This window comes from Pezoporus occidentalis, unplaced genomic scaffold (genome assembly GCF_034315485.1).
Source record: "Pezoporus occidentalis ecotype Australia unplaced genomic scaffold, CSIRO_AGI_Poc_V1 ctg55, whole genome shotgun sequence".
NCBI lineage: Eukaryota > Metazoa > Chordata > Aves > Psittaciformes > Psittacidae > Pezoporus > Pezoporus occidentalis.
Window position 1 is genome coordinate 3182609 of NW_026915888.1, and position 16510 is coordinate 3199118.

Consider the following 16510-nt stretch of genomic DNA (forward strand, 5'->3'; position numbering starts at 1 on the left):
AATGTATTTAGAACTCTCTCTCTTTCCTGGTATTATTTGAATGAATGTTACAAAGGGTTCACAAATGAAACAGTTCCTGTAAACATGAGTGTTAATTCAGTTTCTTGCTACAATGACAATTTTGACATTGTTTTGTTTTTTTTTCTGTTCCTGATTATTTTCTGGCTTCCCCAATTTTCTGATGCTGCAGTTGCAAACATACTGTGGCGAGAGGAAGGTACTGCAGTAAAGTTCTTTTGTCGTAGTGATAATGTGCTTGTCTGCTTTAATAATTCCATGATGGGCCATTCTCCACTGACTTGCTGCTAACTCTATCAGCTTTCACAGTTACCAGATTAAGTAGAGACCAGACATTTAAAAGCTAAACTATTCTGAGAAGAGATATCGCTCTCGTAATATAAATCGTGCCTTCTGATACTTTCCCACTAAGAAATAATAGATGACCATAAAATATGTAAAAATGGAAATTTTATATAAAGTGCCCCAAGTGTGAGTAGCCTGAAGATTCTCAAGCTGCATTAACAATTGCACGAGTGTCAGAAGTGCTCCCGAATTACCATAATTGAACAAGTAGGACATAAATCCAATAGACTGCATTTTAAGCAAGCAATTCAAGCTCTTCCTCCTCAGTAGCGTGTAGTGATGTTTACTAAGCAACAAAAATTGTGTTCTTGACTGTTAGGCAGACAAAAAAAAGCCACCCCACAACAGGTTTTGCTTCCTTCTGTCCTTTAAATCAATGCAGAGTAAAGGTTGCCCCACTTCTCCTTGTTTTAATTGGCAATTAAGATCTCTAGTTTGATCAGATGTACAGTGTGCCCTGTGCAAGGTCAACATCTGTGTGTCTTGGAAGCCAAATTAGAAAATCAAACACCCTCCTAACCAGCTAATTGACTCAGAGATACTATGGAGGCACTTGAAATGAAAATGTGTTTGATTTTGTGCATCATAATGTCCTAAATGCACAGTAAGGTGCATTGTGCAGAGGCCCAAGGAGCTCTGAAGCACCTCTGTAAGTGCCTCGATGGGGAGCGCAGCCTCTGGCTCCTCGAGGCTGTGTGTTCCTCACCAGAGGAAGGTTCTTGGGTTGAAGTCCAAGCATAAGCCAGTTCTTGCATGCGCCAGTTGCATATGAGGAAGTTGGGATCTTGGTGTCCTTCCAGCTTTGTGGGGAACCCCTGTGCACTTACAAACTGCTCTTGACCGTGTCCCCTTGCCTCCTGCAAACACCTCTCCCTCCTGGTGGTCCTCCAAGAAGGGCTCCCCACGCACTGTGCCTTTGGAAGGTGCAAAGACCCTTTCATATGTAGTGCCTCCAGGTACCCAAAATGACAGCTGCGCTTCATGCCTTTGGCTTGGAGCTTTCTGGATTGCTGTGGCTTGACCCAAAGGATTGTAGGGGCAGAAGAGAAGTGCCAGCCCTTAGTGACCGGTGCAACCTCGGCCAGGTATGCAAACACCCCATGCATACCTGTGTCCCACTGCCTGCTGCAGACACATTCCTGCAGTAGATGCAGCAGGCTGGAGGTCATGAGATGTGGCACAGCAGCCTAAGATAGCTCTCCAGCACTTATTCCCAAATATGCCACCTACAAGTGGCTGGTGCACGGCACTGAAGTGTATCTCTTCACTGCTGATGTTCCTGTAAATGGCATTATAGGCACTAAGAATTGCTATTTCCCTTCTGCTTGGAGTGAAATCTCTAGTGCATCTAATCAGTCCAGCCTCATCTGCAGGATGCTACATGGCTGTTTCTATGCTGCATCCCTTATGCTCCTTTATAAAGGAGTTGGATAACCCTACCAGATGTAGTAGTAATATTTAAAGAACCAACTAAGAAGTTGGTTGCAGAAATTTTTACTATAATTCTGCTAAACAATATGAACTTGCTGCTTATCAACATTGCAAATTCAAGTATGAGCAATGTACAAGGAAAACGTGAGCAGTAAAAGCAGATTTACTGTTGATGTTCCTAAGCAATTCAGTATCTTTAGAGTAGGTTTATTCCCGTGTTGTTCTATAGTAGTTGATCAGCACGTTCATTGTAGACAAAGAATCCATCAAATGTCCTTTAGCATGTGAAATCTTGGCACAGAAAAAGCTGGAAGAGAGGAATGGTATTTTTGGCTTTACATTTTAATGTATTCTTTTAATTCCATTAAAATAAAAACTTATCTGTGAGTAGCAGTATTAACAAATGGATTGGTAGACTTGAGCTCCCTTAAAATGATCACACCCTAGTGCCCACAAGGTCTGTAGTAACTAAAGCTATCGGGGAAATACCTAGGCAGAATATTGTGTAAGACAAGCTGTTGCTGCAAGTCAAAGTAACAAGTAAATTAACACAAGTGATTAACAAAATTCAGTCTATCAGTCTGTCCTCAAAAGCCTTCACAGGCCACGCACAGGTTAGACCTCAAAACATGAGTGCACATAGCGTGACCAGCCGGTTAAACATGGAACTGGAAGCACGTGCAATATTTACTCAATGTACAAACCAGACTTGAATTTTGCACAGATGAAGCTACAAGTAGCCCAAGTGTGAGGCAGAGATTTATTTCATGTCAGTGTTCATGTCTGCAGCGAGTGTTGCTTGCTTTATACCTGGGTAAAGGGAGCATACTGAGCCAGCAGGCAATCATCAGTATAGGAATGTATGTACTTTAAAAGCCGAAAGCCTTTTTGTAACTAAATTTAAGTTCTAAAATGCTTCCAAGCATTCAGGTTAAATTGAGGCAAATTATTCAAGGTTGAAGTCAGAGGAAATTACTCCACAGTGACAAATTTGCCCTTTGATCTCCAAGTAGGGAAATACAAAAGTACACTCAGTTGGAGACTGTGTTCAGCTCTGGTTGTCATCAGGTGTCCTCCTGAAGTGCTTGAAATAAAGATGTTAGAATCAACTTCATCTAGAATGGTTCAAATAAGAATTGTTATGGTTAGGAAACCGTCCCTGTTCTTAATGGGGGTTTCGTTACGTGATGGTTTTTGCTACACAGATGAAGTATGCTGCCTTTTATAAAGCCATTAGTTTTGGAGCTAGTTGTGTCATCCAAACTGATGTCTTCAATTAAAAAGGGAAAGAAAAACGTTTCTCATCACTCCCCCAGTTTCCAATCTGGTACCTGCCTCACTACTATAAATAACACAGCTCTGCAAAATTCCCCATTGCCCACTTCTGTACTGAAATAATTCCCCAGACCCAGGAGCTGCAGCAGTAGAACCAAGAGCACAGTCTGTTTTACCGATGTCCATGAGATTGGTTAGAGATGTACCCCAACCAGGACTCGGCGAATAATTCATAAGTCACAATAAAACACGCGGTTTGGCTGATGAGAAAACTGCCTTGTCTAAAAATCAGTGTGAGGATTACTCTCTAAAAAAAGCATTTGGTAAGCTCTTTTTAAAAGAGAGCACTGGATGCTGTTTGGATCATATTTTAAGCCAGTCAGTATTAAAACTTGCACTCATTTGACTGTAAAATAAAGTGTGGGACTTGCCAAGTCACTAACTCGAAACGTAATGGGGTAAAATAATTATCAAAGTACTTCTGTGACTAATTGTAGCCTTAGTTCTGAAACACACCCTCATTGTTACAGGCTCATCAGATGAAATCACGCTACTATCGTGCATGAAAATAATAATGAGCATCTTCACAACAGTCATAATTCGTTGCCTGCCTGTTTCCACTTTCTAGGATTAAAATCCTTTACTCATGGCAATATGTGCACTCATTCAGGCCAGGGTCAAACTCTGCCCTCTGATGTGTTCACTCAAGTCCCACTGAAGGAGGTGGGAGTTGTGTGCATGCTGTGAGCGCAGATTTTGGTCCAAAGTGCCCAAATGAAATGTTTTAACAACGTACTTGGGAGAAGTGAGCCCTTAGTCCATAAAGATAACTTGGTTTTGATGGAAGTTCAGTACCTCTTTTCCTACATGCATGATCCCTCACTGTGGCATCACATTTAAGGATCGTGGCTCCTGTACCCGCCTGATGCCCTAACTGGGGTATTTCTGTGGTATGGTTTAGGGAGACTCAGCTTGAACATTGTCAGTACAGCAAACACCACGTGCTGAGGCTTTGTGCTCTGAAGCCCCTTACTTGGCACAAAAAGAGGGGGTTTAAGCACCAAATAAAACTACTTCTGGCCTTTCTAAATACTATGGAATTGATTAAAATTTCCCCAAAATGCATTTGTCCAAATTATACATGTTGTTATAGTGGAGGTTTGGTGATGATTGAGACCTCGGTCCTGCAAACACTTAAGAGGTGGGGGAAACTGTAGATGTGAGCAGTGTCTGGAGCTGCCATCACTGGAGCAGCCAAGGGAATTGTAAGGCTGAATGCTATTCAGGCCTGTAGAACCAGGACCTTATTTCTCCATGGGTAAAATGTAATTAATTAGAAATTACAAATTCTCACATCACTATATCATTAGCAGATAAGTACACTATCAATGTTACAGGGTGACAGTGGTCATGGCAAACACTTAGTGGTGGTGGTGGAAAAGATGAAATGACTCCTGGATCTTTCTAACTAGACTGCTTGAAAAGATCCTGACCATTTCTTAAAGGTGCTCATTGCTGCAATTGCATGTAGCTGGAGAACAACCAAATTATTGGTGTTTTAAGGCATTTCTGCATGGCAGAAGTAATGAAATACAACCTCCTCACAGCAAAGCAATGACAGGCAGCCAGTTTTCCAAATCTCCTGGAATGCCCCAGTTGGATAAATGAATGCTGTTGCGATGCTGAACTACTCCACATTTGTGAATTACAGTTTGCAAGACTTCAAAAATGTGTTTGTTTTGGTGGCTATAGTTAGGCTCATGCAGGTAGCTCCAGAACATGGGGAAATAGAGATCTTTTTGGATACGGAGCACTTCCATTTTACATCACAGTCAAGTTACCTGTAACAGGATAACCTTCAGGTTAGTTTTAGCTGAAGCTTCTCCTGCAGTTCTCAAATTATTAGCAAGCTGGTTTTAGTGAAATCATAGAAAAACCATAGTCATAACCTGAGGGAGTGACCGATGCAATGCAGGGGCTTCTTGGTATCAAATCTGGCTTTGGTATATACGCACAAGACCTGGACAGAGTTATTTGTGTACAAGCACCGCCACCAAGGCAAGGCATTTTTGAACGTGTCTGTACCTCTTCACTTCTTGAAGCCCTTGTTGTGACATGAAGTTTGATTTTGTGAATGCACCGACTGCATCCAACCAACCAACCTTTATGTGAGGCAGATTCTGCTTGTTGGGGGAGGAGGAAGGCTTCTTAACTAAGTCCTAACAGCTATGGATACATACCAAAAACATTCCCGCTTCTTTTCCTTTATCCCCCTTCAAGGCCTGAGTGTTGGGAATATGTTCTATGTCTTTTCTGATGATGGGATCACAGTCCTTCAGCCAAACGAATGTGAAATCCGGAGACACATCAGGCCCGAAGAGAGGATTTTCACAAGTTATGTAAGTCCTAAACCCAGCAGCTGCAGCTGACAGCTCTTAATCTCTTCAAAGGTTGTTGTTGCTAAAGGACACAGTGATGTTAGAGCTTGGTGGGCTTCGTGTGGCATCCCTGAGGCGCATCATCTCCTCCTCTTGAAAATTAAGGGAACCACATAAGTTATAAGACTGACATGGAGGATTACTGACACACTGCAGAGAATTTGCCTGGTTATCATGTCAAAATGTAGGCAAAGGCTTCCACTTGGCCTGTTTGCGTATCCATGCCCAAAAGTGGTAACTGGGCTGTTAGAGAAAGTACCAAAGTCAGCAGCAGCAAGATGCACGCATCACTCACTGTCCCCTTTTACTGATAGGCAAAGGAGTTGGCCACTTTCTGCTCTTTAGAAGTAGTTTCCCAGATTAAACTGCAGCAGGGAGGTAGGTCAGGATGCACAGAAGATGTTTGTGTCGTGCTGGCCCTCTGCATCTACCGCCGCTGAGCTGCAGACCTGTGTCATCCTTGTTTGCTGCCCAGCATTTCCTGCCAGGACCGGGTTCACCCACCCCTGCTGTAGGAAATCACAAGAACGTGTTCAGGTGTCAGTGAATGTCAAGCACAGCCTTGTGCACGGTGGAGCTCAACATGACAAGGGGGATAACATGTGCCTGGGGTGCTGTGCGGGCAGTGTTCTTAGTGACCTCTGTTATGTACCCCTGTGTGGTAACATACACCATGTGTATGCTCATGGATCTGTGAATTCTTCTAAAACACAGGGGCAGAAATACATCCAGAAACGCTTTTTCAGTCACTCCTTTATTTAGTGGGTGTTTCTAAAAGGAGAAGCTGAGAATGTGGCTACCTCCTGAAGAAAAGGACTCGGCCTTGCTGTTTGTTTTGTGAGGGATGAAAGGGGACAGTCACTATCATGAGCCCCAAAGGCTGGGCTGGGCTCTGGTGCCATGGATCAGGATCTCCTCCTGAGTCTGCATTCAGTACTTTTTAGATACCCATAAAGTTGTGGTTGATACTGTTGGGGGTTTCCCCACTGGATTTTCATGTACCTTAGGAGAAATCCAGACTGATGCTTACCCCAGCACTGGGTTAGTATCATGGAGCCGCGCTTGAGCTGTTGCTACACAGAGACAGAAATCTTGTGTTTCTTTTTTCCCCAAGAGCTGTAAATATCGAAGAGGTGGTTCTGGAGAAACAGCCTGAAGAGAACAAAGGAGAAAGGGCACTTAAGGAAATAATGCCAGCACAGTGGTGGGCAGGAAAGGGATTTTTAATGTCATTACTTGGCTGCCTTTCAGAGAGACATCTAAGGGTTTCCTACCGGTATCATAGGGCCCTTTCCCTTGATATAGGGAGGACTGGCCTTTTCCCTTCTTTTTCCCTTTTAGTGTCTTGAGTGTTTGTCACATAGACACTGACACCAGCCTGCAGCCTCAGGAGGTTTCTTCATTTGCTGTTAGAGGCACAAAAGCAGATAGAGCAGCTGAGCACTGTAGCAGAAAGTGGTGCCATTTCCCTGCTCCCCTTGCTCTGGGTGGATGGCGTGTTGTGAGAGCCTAAGCCCCAGTGCAGAGCCGAGGATGAGGAGGGTGGTTTGGAGGCTGTTGGGTGCTTGGCTCTGTTTGTGGCTGCTGGAAGCTCAGGGCTGGGCTTTTGTAGCATCTTTTCACCTGCAGGAGCGTAGAAAAGGAAGATGCAGCCAAGCTGTTGAGTCTTGTATCTTCAACCAGTCTCCACCAAGGTAAACCAACAGAGCTGTGCTGCTTAGGGGTGAAATCCTCATCCATAACCATCACTCTGATATAGACGTGGTGTTGGCATTGTTTTCCCCTTTCCCTGAACAAGCTGTGCTGCTCTAACTGCCTCCCCTCTAGGGAGGTTGTGCCGTTATTCAAAGTGACCCAGCTGTTGTATTGACAGGTTTTAAACCCAGCACTTTTGCTCACTGAAGTATAGATGTGTTCATTTTGTTTTACCCTTGTTCCTACACCACAGCCCACTCCCACACAAAAGCTCTTTCCCATAAAGCAGCTCAACAGAAGGGAGAGCAACAAAGAGTAGCCAACACGCAGTTTGTTGGTGAGATTATGTGTGACTCTTCCAACTCAGGGTACCAGTGAGCTCCTGCTAAAGCTAATACCAGTTTTGTACAGGACTCAGTGAGGATCAGAGTCAAAATAATGGCATCAGGCAGCTGTGAACAGGATTTGGTCCGAAGCAGCAAGATTTGGTTCCTTTTGAACAGGGGAAGTGTCTGTGGTGGAGCAATAGACGGCAGAACTCTGCTTGTTTTGCCACTGTTTCCCTGAGCACCAGCATCTCAGAGCACACTGCCCTGGGCTGAAAATGACGACTTGATGAAAAATATGAAGCTGTGATTCAGTTAATGTAAATCACTGGTTTTTTCAAAGCACGGAGTGATATTTCTATTGCTAATAAATCCTGACAGCATTCCAAGTCTCGATGAGCCACGCTGTACTTCAAAGATAGATCCACATAGACACTGCGGTTATTTAAATTCAGGGTGAGTTTGCAGGAGGTCCAGCTATTTAATGTTACTGGGTAGAGCCAGGCTGCAGTGTGGTATGTGATAAACTAATTATTTCCTGTTTTTAAGGGAAAAGAAGGGGGTAAATATCATCCTAATGGAATCCCCAGGGATTTTTTTTCTTATGGTTTTCAAGCTAAGCTTCTTGCTGCTCCAGACCCTGAACTTGTACAAATTAAACCTTTTCTCCTCTTCTTTTTCCCCCCTCAGGAAGAGATCTGTCCTAAAGTGGAAGGTGAAGGCACTCAGTCCTGCCTCTGGGCTTCAGCAGTCAATGTCAGAGACAAGTACATTTATGCGACGCAGCCTAAGCTCAGTAGAGTAATGATAATTGATATCCAGACTCAGAAAGCCATACAGGTACTTATTAGGGGAAGTCTTTATTCACTGGTGGCAAAAGACTTGGTATGGGACAAGAAAAGTTGATCTTTGCTCAGTGGAGCTGCTGACACCGCTTGGGCCTGTGTTGCTTTCACCCATGGGGTCACACTGTGTCATTTCTGTTCTGTAAACTTGCTAGCAGGAAAGAAACTCCTTTATGTGTTGGATATCATAGTCCCAGGGGTGCATCTGCAGCCAGGCTTGCAGCTAGTGTGGTAATATAGCACTAGGATGAATTTCTGGCTCACGCTCATTGAGCCGCTGCCTGACCTCAGTCATAAGCAGGGTGGGAAGAATGAACTGGTGTGGGTATAACTCAAGCAGAAATTGGTCCCTGGTCTACTGGCTATAAGTAAGAGCATAAGATGGAATGATGCCTAGCTAGGAAACAGCACCGAGCAGCTAGATTTTTCTACTGCTGGTTCTGCTGCTGATTTCTCAATTGATCTGAAGGTGAAGCTGCGCAATGGGTGTAACAGTGATGCATGGGAATGTCTGCAGTAAACCCGTATAACATTTGTGATGTGCATTTGGGTCACTGTGTAAATACCTGTCTCTGTTTTTTTAAGTCCTTGGATGTTGACCCATTACCAACCAAATTACATTATGATAAGTCCCACGACCAAGTGTGGGTGCTTAGCTGGGGTGACATGCGGAAATCCTCACCAACGCTGCAGGTAAGTCCTTATGCACCTGAGCCTTTGCCCTTCCTTGGCTTGGCATCATTGGTAGCAAGCTGGTGCCTGGTTGGTTGCAGGTAATTAACAGCTTTTAATGGCCTGGCTATAAAGCTGCTCTTTCATTTGCATACCTAGTGTGTTTTATTCATCCCTCCTCCGTCCATCCTCCCATATTTTTCCTGCTGTTTAATTTGTTTTTCAGCAATGCCTGTGCCGTAGGCTGGCAGCAGGACCGCTTTGTTGCCAAGGTCTGTTCTGTTTTAAGGCTGATGACAGAGCCAAGTGCTGTAAGTTGTACAGCAAGGGCTGGCAGCTGACTGCGAGCAGTGTAAGCTTGCCATGCTCCAGGGCCCAAGGAGGATGCCATTGGGGTCCCCAGAGCTCCTCCATGCTCAGCACCATCAGACACACAGTGATACTGGGGCACAGTAATGCACATAGGTTTGGACAACTGAATGAACTTCTATATCTGGATTGCCCTGGGGGATCCATTCGTCTGTTGATGGTACAGAAACACGAAGTGTTGGCATCTAACTGGGCATTTTGCTGCTGCTATATGTCATATGACAGAGTTGACTCCAGAGCTGATGTGATCCAGCTAGGCACACCCTGCTCTAGCAGTTATTTTCTGGCACTTGATTCCTGGCAGCATAGGTGTCATGTGGATACTCCTTCTACCAGAAGCATTTGCTTGTAAGTCTGCATGCAAACATTCCCCATCAGCAGAGAAGGTTGGCTGTGCTTTCTGACCTAAAAACCTATAAATCTGGAGTCTGTGTTCTTCGTGGGGATGCTGCCCCGTGAAGGTGGGACAAACCCTCCCCACCAGCCACATGCTTCGTCTGTGATAATGGCTGCAGCCTGCTGGCTTTTCCTAGCAAAGAATAGACTAGCAGCAAAACGTGGGCATTTTCAGGGAAAGACACCAAAACCAGAACAGGGACAGATAAATGAAGGTTTCTGAGGCAGTGCTCCAGCTTGGCTCACCTGGGGATGAGCAGTTTCCTGTACAGGGTATAAGGAGATCAAATTGGCTCTCTTTACCCTCTCTGACTTAATTTCCTCCATCCAGCTGTGAGGGGTTTCTGTAATTAAAGGAGACATGGTGCAAGCATGTGATTATTAAGAAGAACAGGCCACCTGCACAGTTGGAAACTTGTTATAAGGCTCCAGCTCTAAGGTAGTCCTTTCTGTTATGTTTATGAAGTGCAGTTGCTTATGTAGGCAGTGAGATTAACAGCAGCAGCAGCAGCAGATCTCTCCTTTTTTCCAACCTTCTTTCCCAAAAGGTGGGCAGTGACTCATCTGGCGAAGTTCATTCTTAACCTGCAGTGGTTTAGATGCAGACATGCAATAAAACATCTTCTTTTAACAAAGATGCTTCTGCTGAGCTTGATCTAAATTCCCACTCGTTCTTTGGAAGTCAGGGATTTATCAAACAGCCCATGCAGCCGACTAATGGGATGCTGTTGTTTAGCCATTATTGGCTTGTGGGAAGCAAATGTCTGGCCTTGTGAAAGCCCTGTGCAAGAGAGGGCATCTTTCTTGAGCAGTCTAATTGGAAGAAATCTAAATGGCACGACCAGAACAGCTGTCTGAACTACACTTTGTAGGGGTTTAACACTTCCTTAATGAATTACGGAGCTATAAATTGAAAGCAACCCCTGTTGCACATTAGAGAAGCAGAAGTTCCTAATGAATGGACTAATGTCATCTTGAACTGGGCAAGCAATTTGAGTATTTGACATTTTAGCTACTGAGAACTTCCACCTCCTTTGGCTCTTTCACTACCTTGTCCTGAGTTATACATGGTACAATATAGGGATGAACAGTTCTCCTTCAAAGTGATAATTATCTGCTGTGAGTTGGTCTTTGATCCTTGAAGCTGGTAAATGGTATCTGCACATATAAGTGAGATTAATAAATTTGACCATGAAATAAGTGTTTATTTTAGACAGTGAGGAATAAATTATGGTCTTAGTGTTGCCATACTACTTCAGCTCCTGCACGACTGCTCTTTCTCGAGGTACAAACACCTTATGAAAGTCACGTTGTGTGCTGCTTACCTTACAAATGTCAAGCCTCAAATACTATTTAGTAGCCCACCTTCTTCAAGACAGCCACACCAAGGAGTATTTTGAAGTCATTAATCAATTTGAGTCTACTACATCCCTGGGAAAAGCCGCTCGGTGCCATGTGTGACTATGGAATCTGTATTTACCTTTCTACGTTACTCACTGCTTTTCCTGTCCTCAACCTTGTGTGTGTTTGTTGTAGGTAATACCAGAGGCAAGCACAGGGGAGGAGCAGCATGTTATCCGCACACCGTTTGAAGGAGTGGATGATTTTTTTATACCACCTACAAATCTTATTATTAATCACGTTAGGTAAGAATATCTGAATGAACGGCAACAGTGACCATGGTGCTCTCTTCTAGTGGGCATCCTTCTAGGAACCTTACAGCACTTTACAAACGTGAATGAATGAATTCATGATCAAGCTAACTACACTTATTGATGAGCAAATTACTAATAGTTATTCAGTGAATCAATGAAACAGCGAGAAACAAACCTGCGCTTCCTTAGCACGTGCGCAGGCATTCACACCTCAGCTTGGTCAGCCATGCAAAGTACCACACGCTGCCCTGCTTGGTTGTGCTGGGAATCTGATGGCCAAAAGAAGTTGTCTTTCCTGCCTCAAAACTGCTTTATGGATCTGGGCATGATAAACCTGTGTCAAAGGTTTCTTGCCTCAAATGGTAAAGGTTTATTCTGCCTGAAGCATAAAGCATGGTTCTTCCATGTATTTCCAACTTGTTCAAATACTGGATCTCTGTGTGAGGTGTATGGTTTGAGGAGAAAAATAATATGCACTGCATATTAAAAAGCCCACCTCTATGAACCATCAGTTTTGAATGTTGATGTGGTGTAGTGGTTAATGAGATTGTGTAACTAACATACTAATAACTTGGGCTAATACCGGCTGCTTCCCAGCAGGCACAAGAAGCCTCCCATTAACATTATCAAAACTGATGATAACTGCAAAGCAATTTATACTGTACTTACCATTACTTAACATAACAACTCTAACCATCTTCTGTCCCCAGTGTAGTTTAACTAAGCTAAACACACAAAAACTGATAATGTAACTCCTTGCATTCATCTTAGGTTCCCTGCAGTGAACACTGAGGACGGGGGGGTCACACTTGAATGATTGTGTGTTGAATCTGATCCAAAATAAATAACTTTGCTTCCTGAAACACAAACTAATGAGACATACTTCATGGCTGTCACTCTCAATTTCTCCCTACCTCATTTTTCCACTTTGCTTTCAAAATATCCTTATGACTAATAGTAGTGCCAGAAGGTAGATGACTCTCCAGAATGCTAAAGCCTGAGATGAGAAAGTATGGTCTGGGTTCAAAGACAGGAAGGTGGAATAATTACACTATTTACTCTGTTTCATTGTCTTTTTGCTTCGGTGTGATTCATCGGCTGTATACAGATGATCTTCTATGAGAAATACTACGTGTAGTTAATTGTTTGTAGTTTTCCATGTACAAAGCAGAGAATGCTCAGCCTAGTTTCCTATTGCGTTTGTTCAAGGCCAGATCTTTGTCCATTCTCTTACCCTCAGCACTGAGAAACAGTTGCTCCCAGTCTAATGAGACTTAACTGAGATTATGTTCTAAATTCTCCACTCAGAAACAATCAGTGGCAATCCCAGCATTTCCCAGGAAGGTGACTATTAAAACAATCTCTTCTGCAAGCCAGGAAATGTTTGTATGCAAATATTGCTGCATATGTATCGCAGCTGCCTGTTGTTCCAGATGGATATCTAGGAATGTATCTGGTTTTATTAGTTCCCAGGGTAGGTTGTTGTCTATTAAAACCTGTCCAAGTGCAAGGTTTTCAGGTCACAGCTTGCGGGCAAGCGCTGCACCTCTTCTGCAGCCGTGTGCTCGTAAGACACATTCTGACCCACTTCTTTCAAGTTTATGATAAGAACCATTTTCTAACTTCAGGCATTTGGCCAAGTATTAAGGAAGTCTTGAGGGGGGGAAAAATGCTGTTAAGGGAAAGCATTTTTTAAAGTGTACTTAAAATGCATTCATCCAGGAGAAATACAAGTGTCATATCCAATTTCCCCACACACAGCGCACTGCGAGTCTCCACTGCAGATATTTCCTGAAGTCTCTCTAATGGATGTGAATATAATGGGAAAATGAAAGGCTCAGCCCAGTGGTTTTCATGGGATCATACACTGGAGTGGCTCGTTCTTTAGAAGTGAAATCATTGCAGAGTGTCTCCTTGACAGATGGATTAAGAATAACGAAATAAACGCAGTGTTTTAAGCAAAATGTGTATTATCTGCACACAAGGACATTGCTGTGCATATTTCACAAAGCAAAACTGCATCTTTAGGGGAAGGGATACAAAACTGAGCACTCACTTCATTTCTTTCTGTCTGCATTGAACGGATGAAAAGATCCTGGATGTAAAATTAGTTTGGGTAAGTCAGTATCAGCGACCTGTGAATCCAGGTGAACACAAACAGGCTGTTTCTGTGGGCTCCCTCTCAAATTAAGCAGAAACCTTTCTTGGCTATTCTTGACCTTTTCTTATCTTCAGCAAAGGTCAGGTGTGCTGCAGCATGTATCTTTTACAGAACATTTATTCCGTGTCCACTGTTGTCTGCCCTCTCTTGAGACGGCAAACAAAGAGCCTTTTTCATCAGTGCACCCTGGTTATGTTCCTTGAGAAGTGTTTTACATTCTTCTTGTGCTGGCAGGATGGCGTTTCACATAGTCTGCCCTACACCTCAGCCTTGTCACTGGGTCCCAGGCACCATGGGGAGCAAACACATCACAGCTACTCACTGGTCCTGTAATTTAAGAGATGAGGTTGAACATGGTCTTCTCTCAGCGGTTATACCTAGAGCTCAGAGTTGTTCTCTGGCCCCAACTTGGCAGTGATATGCTTTGTTTAGAACAGGTTCCTGCTTTGGGATTGAAGAAGTCTTGAGTCTATATTGAATTACATCTTTCTAGACCTGAAACAGATTACACACGAAGCTGGTCAGCAGTAGCCTACAGAGCACACAGGCCTTGATTATTATTCCTGTTTATAGATTGATCTTCCCAATAAGATCTCGGCTCTTGAAGATGTTATGCAAATACCCAAGCAGATATTCAGGCTTCCAGGATCAGGTTGCTAATTTTAACTGCAGTGTATATACCTCCTTTTAGCATGTTTTAGAAGCACTAAACCAAGAGATTTATTACAGAAAAGAGTCACTATTATTGCACACGCTTCCAAAACCAGCAGCATAGAGTTTCCCGGTTCTGCTGACTTTTGTCTTTTCTCAAGCACCTCACCGTGTCTCCAGAGATGACTTCAGTGTCATGTTTTCTGTTTCAGGTTTGGTTTCATCTTTAGCAAATCGAAGTCAGCAGTTCACAAAATTGACCTGGAAACTGTGACCCACATCAAGACTATCAGCTTCAGAAACCATAGCTGCATACCACAGGCCATGGCTTATACCCACCTGGGCGGTTACTTCTTTGTCCAGTGTAGGAAGAATAGGTCGATGGCTGCGTCACCACAGCTCATCATTGACAGTGTCACTGATGCTGTCATCGGCCCCAACAGCGACGTCTCGGGCACGCCGTACATCTCACCGGATGGACGCTATTTGGTCAGTGCGGATGAAGACAGTGGCAGGATCAGAGTCCAGGCTCTAACTGTCCGCGGGGAAATCACATTGATTTATGACTTACAAACAGACATACACATATCTGATCTGACATTTCAACCCTCGTTCACTGAAGGCAACCAGTACTATATATATGCTACTTCACATTTGCAAACAGATGTGCTTTTTGTAGAGCTGTCAACGGGGAAAATGAATGTACTGAAGAATTTGAAGGACCCTATCACATCCAAAGACTGGCCCTGGAGCAGCTACAACAGAATTATGAAAGACAGTGGATTATTTGGACAGTATCTCATTACACCAGCTAAAGAGTCATTGTTTGTTATAAATGGGAGGCAAAATACGTTACGCTGTGAGGTTTCAGGTATAAGGAGGGGTAACACAGTGGTCTGGGTTGGGGAGGTATGAAGGGCAATAGCAGTAGAGCCTTCAGCAGGCAAGTACCGGTTGGACCTTTACACTGCAACAACTGAGCAGTAGCATTGTATATTTTTACACTGGGGGGAAAAAAATAAGAAAAAAACAAAAAAACCCTGTATAGGCTTCATGGTACAACACTGGTCTACTTGCAAGTTTTATAATATAAGGTATGCTCTGCTAATAGGAAGTGGTTTTGAAGGGATGTCTTTTATTTGGGGTATGATTTGTGGTTATGAGAACAAAGCTGAGAAGCGAATAATATCTCCACTGAGATACCGTATAAGCCACGAAACCTAATGATTCTGTAGAACAAATCCCATTTTGAGTTTCCATACTGAGGAGCTTTTATGTTATGCTCAAGCCATCTGTTTTCTTTCCCGTATACCTTGCCCATTCCCTACCCCAACACAGAGAGACTACAGAAGCAAGGACTGCGGTTAAAATTCACCTTTGGATGATGAGGGAAACTAAGCATCAGAGTGCAGTTTTCAACCCACAGAAACCTAGGAGAGTGATTTAATGAGAACTGATCAGTTTTCTCTGCAGGACAGCTTTGGGAGGATTCACAGATGTGATTTCAGAAGGAGGCATAACAGAAATAGCAACTGTCAGCTCGCTTTCTTCTGCGCTTGATTTTGCTCTCAGTACTGCTGAAGGCAATGTTAAGAGTCCGTCCCCCCCCCTCTTCTAATGCATATCTGTGTGATTGTATATGAGAAATTTGGCATGAAGTATCCAGGCCATTAGAGTGAGCCCAGAAACACTGAGGGAGTGTCAGTTTGTAAAAGGTACTGTGGCGAAGGAGCCATTAGTCTTTCAGCAGCTTGTGAGTGTGGTCAGCTTGGCACAATATGCAGAATCTGCTCTTTGGGGGCAGGGGATTGGTTATGGTTATTCCCACAGGAGGCAGCAACACTCCTAGGAATTGTTGGTTTCTCTCATTAAATGTTTAGTAGCACTGAAGTCGCTCGGTTCTTCATAAAACAGTAGCTTACAACAACAGTGTATTTTTAATAGGAAACTCACTCATTTTCTCGTCATAGCCTTAATTTGCCTCCTTCTTTTCTGACATCCTGGGAAACAATTTTAATGTGTGATTTTTTTTTCTCCTTCCCGTTTATACTGCACTTGTTTATAGTCAATTATCTGTTAGTTATGAGCAAAGAGCTTCATGTAAAGCCAGCTGAATTACCCTTGAGAGCAACAGCTGGCACTGAGAAATTTCCGTTGGGTTCCCATAAAAACATGGATCCATTTGCAGATTTGGAAGATGGGAAAAGTTTTCTAGTGCATTTTGGTAACTTTC

At 43.4% G+C, this 16510-nt stretch overlaps 1 protein-coding gene across 8 annotated transcripts in view; it reads left to right on the forward strand.

The window, feature by feature from the left end:
- FSTL4 (follistatin like 4) overlaps nt 1–15320 on the forward strand; it is a 391441-nt gene extending 376121 nt beyond the window's left edge. For 7 of the 8 annotated variants that reach the window (XM_062638106.1, XM_062638103.1, XM_062638104.1 and 4 more), the window contains 6 exons: nt 191–217; nt 5350–5468; nt 8219–8368; nt 8959–9066; nt 11347–11456; nt 14490–15320. In XM_062638106.1, coding sequence (XP_062494090.1) covers nt 191–217; nt 5350–5468; nt 8219–8368; nt 8959–9066; nt 11347–11456; nt 14490–15192 — 1217 coding nt within the window. In that variant the 3' untranslated portion in view covers nt 15193–15320. The remainder of the gene's footprint in view (nt 1–190; nt 218–5349; nt 5469–8218; nt 8369–8958; nt 9067–11346; nt 11457–14489) is intronic. The other variant, XM_062638109.1, reaches the window with a different exon arrangement.
- The last annotated feature ends 1190 nt before the right edge of the window (nt 15321–16510 follow it).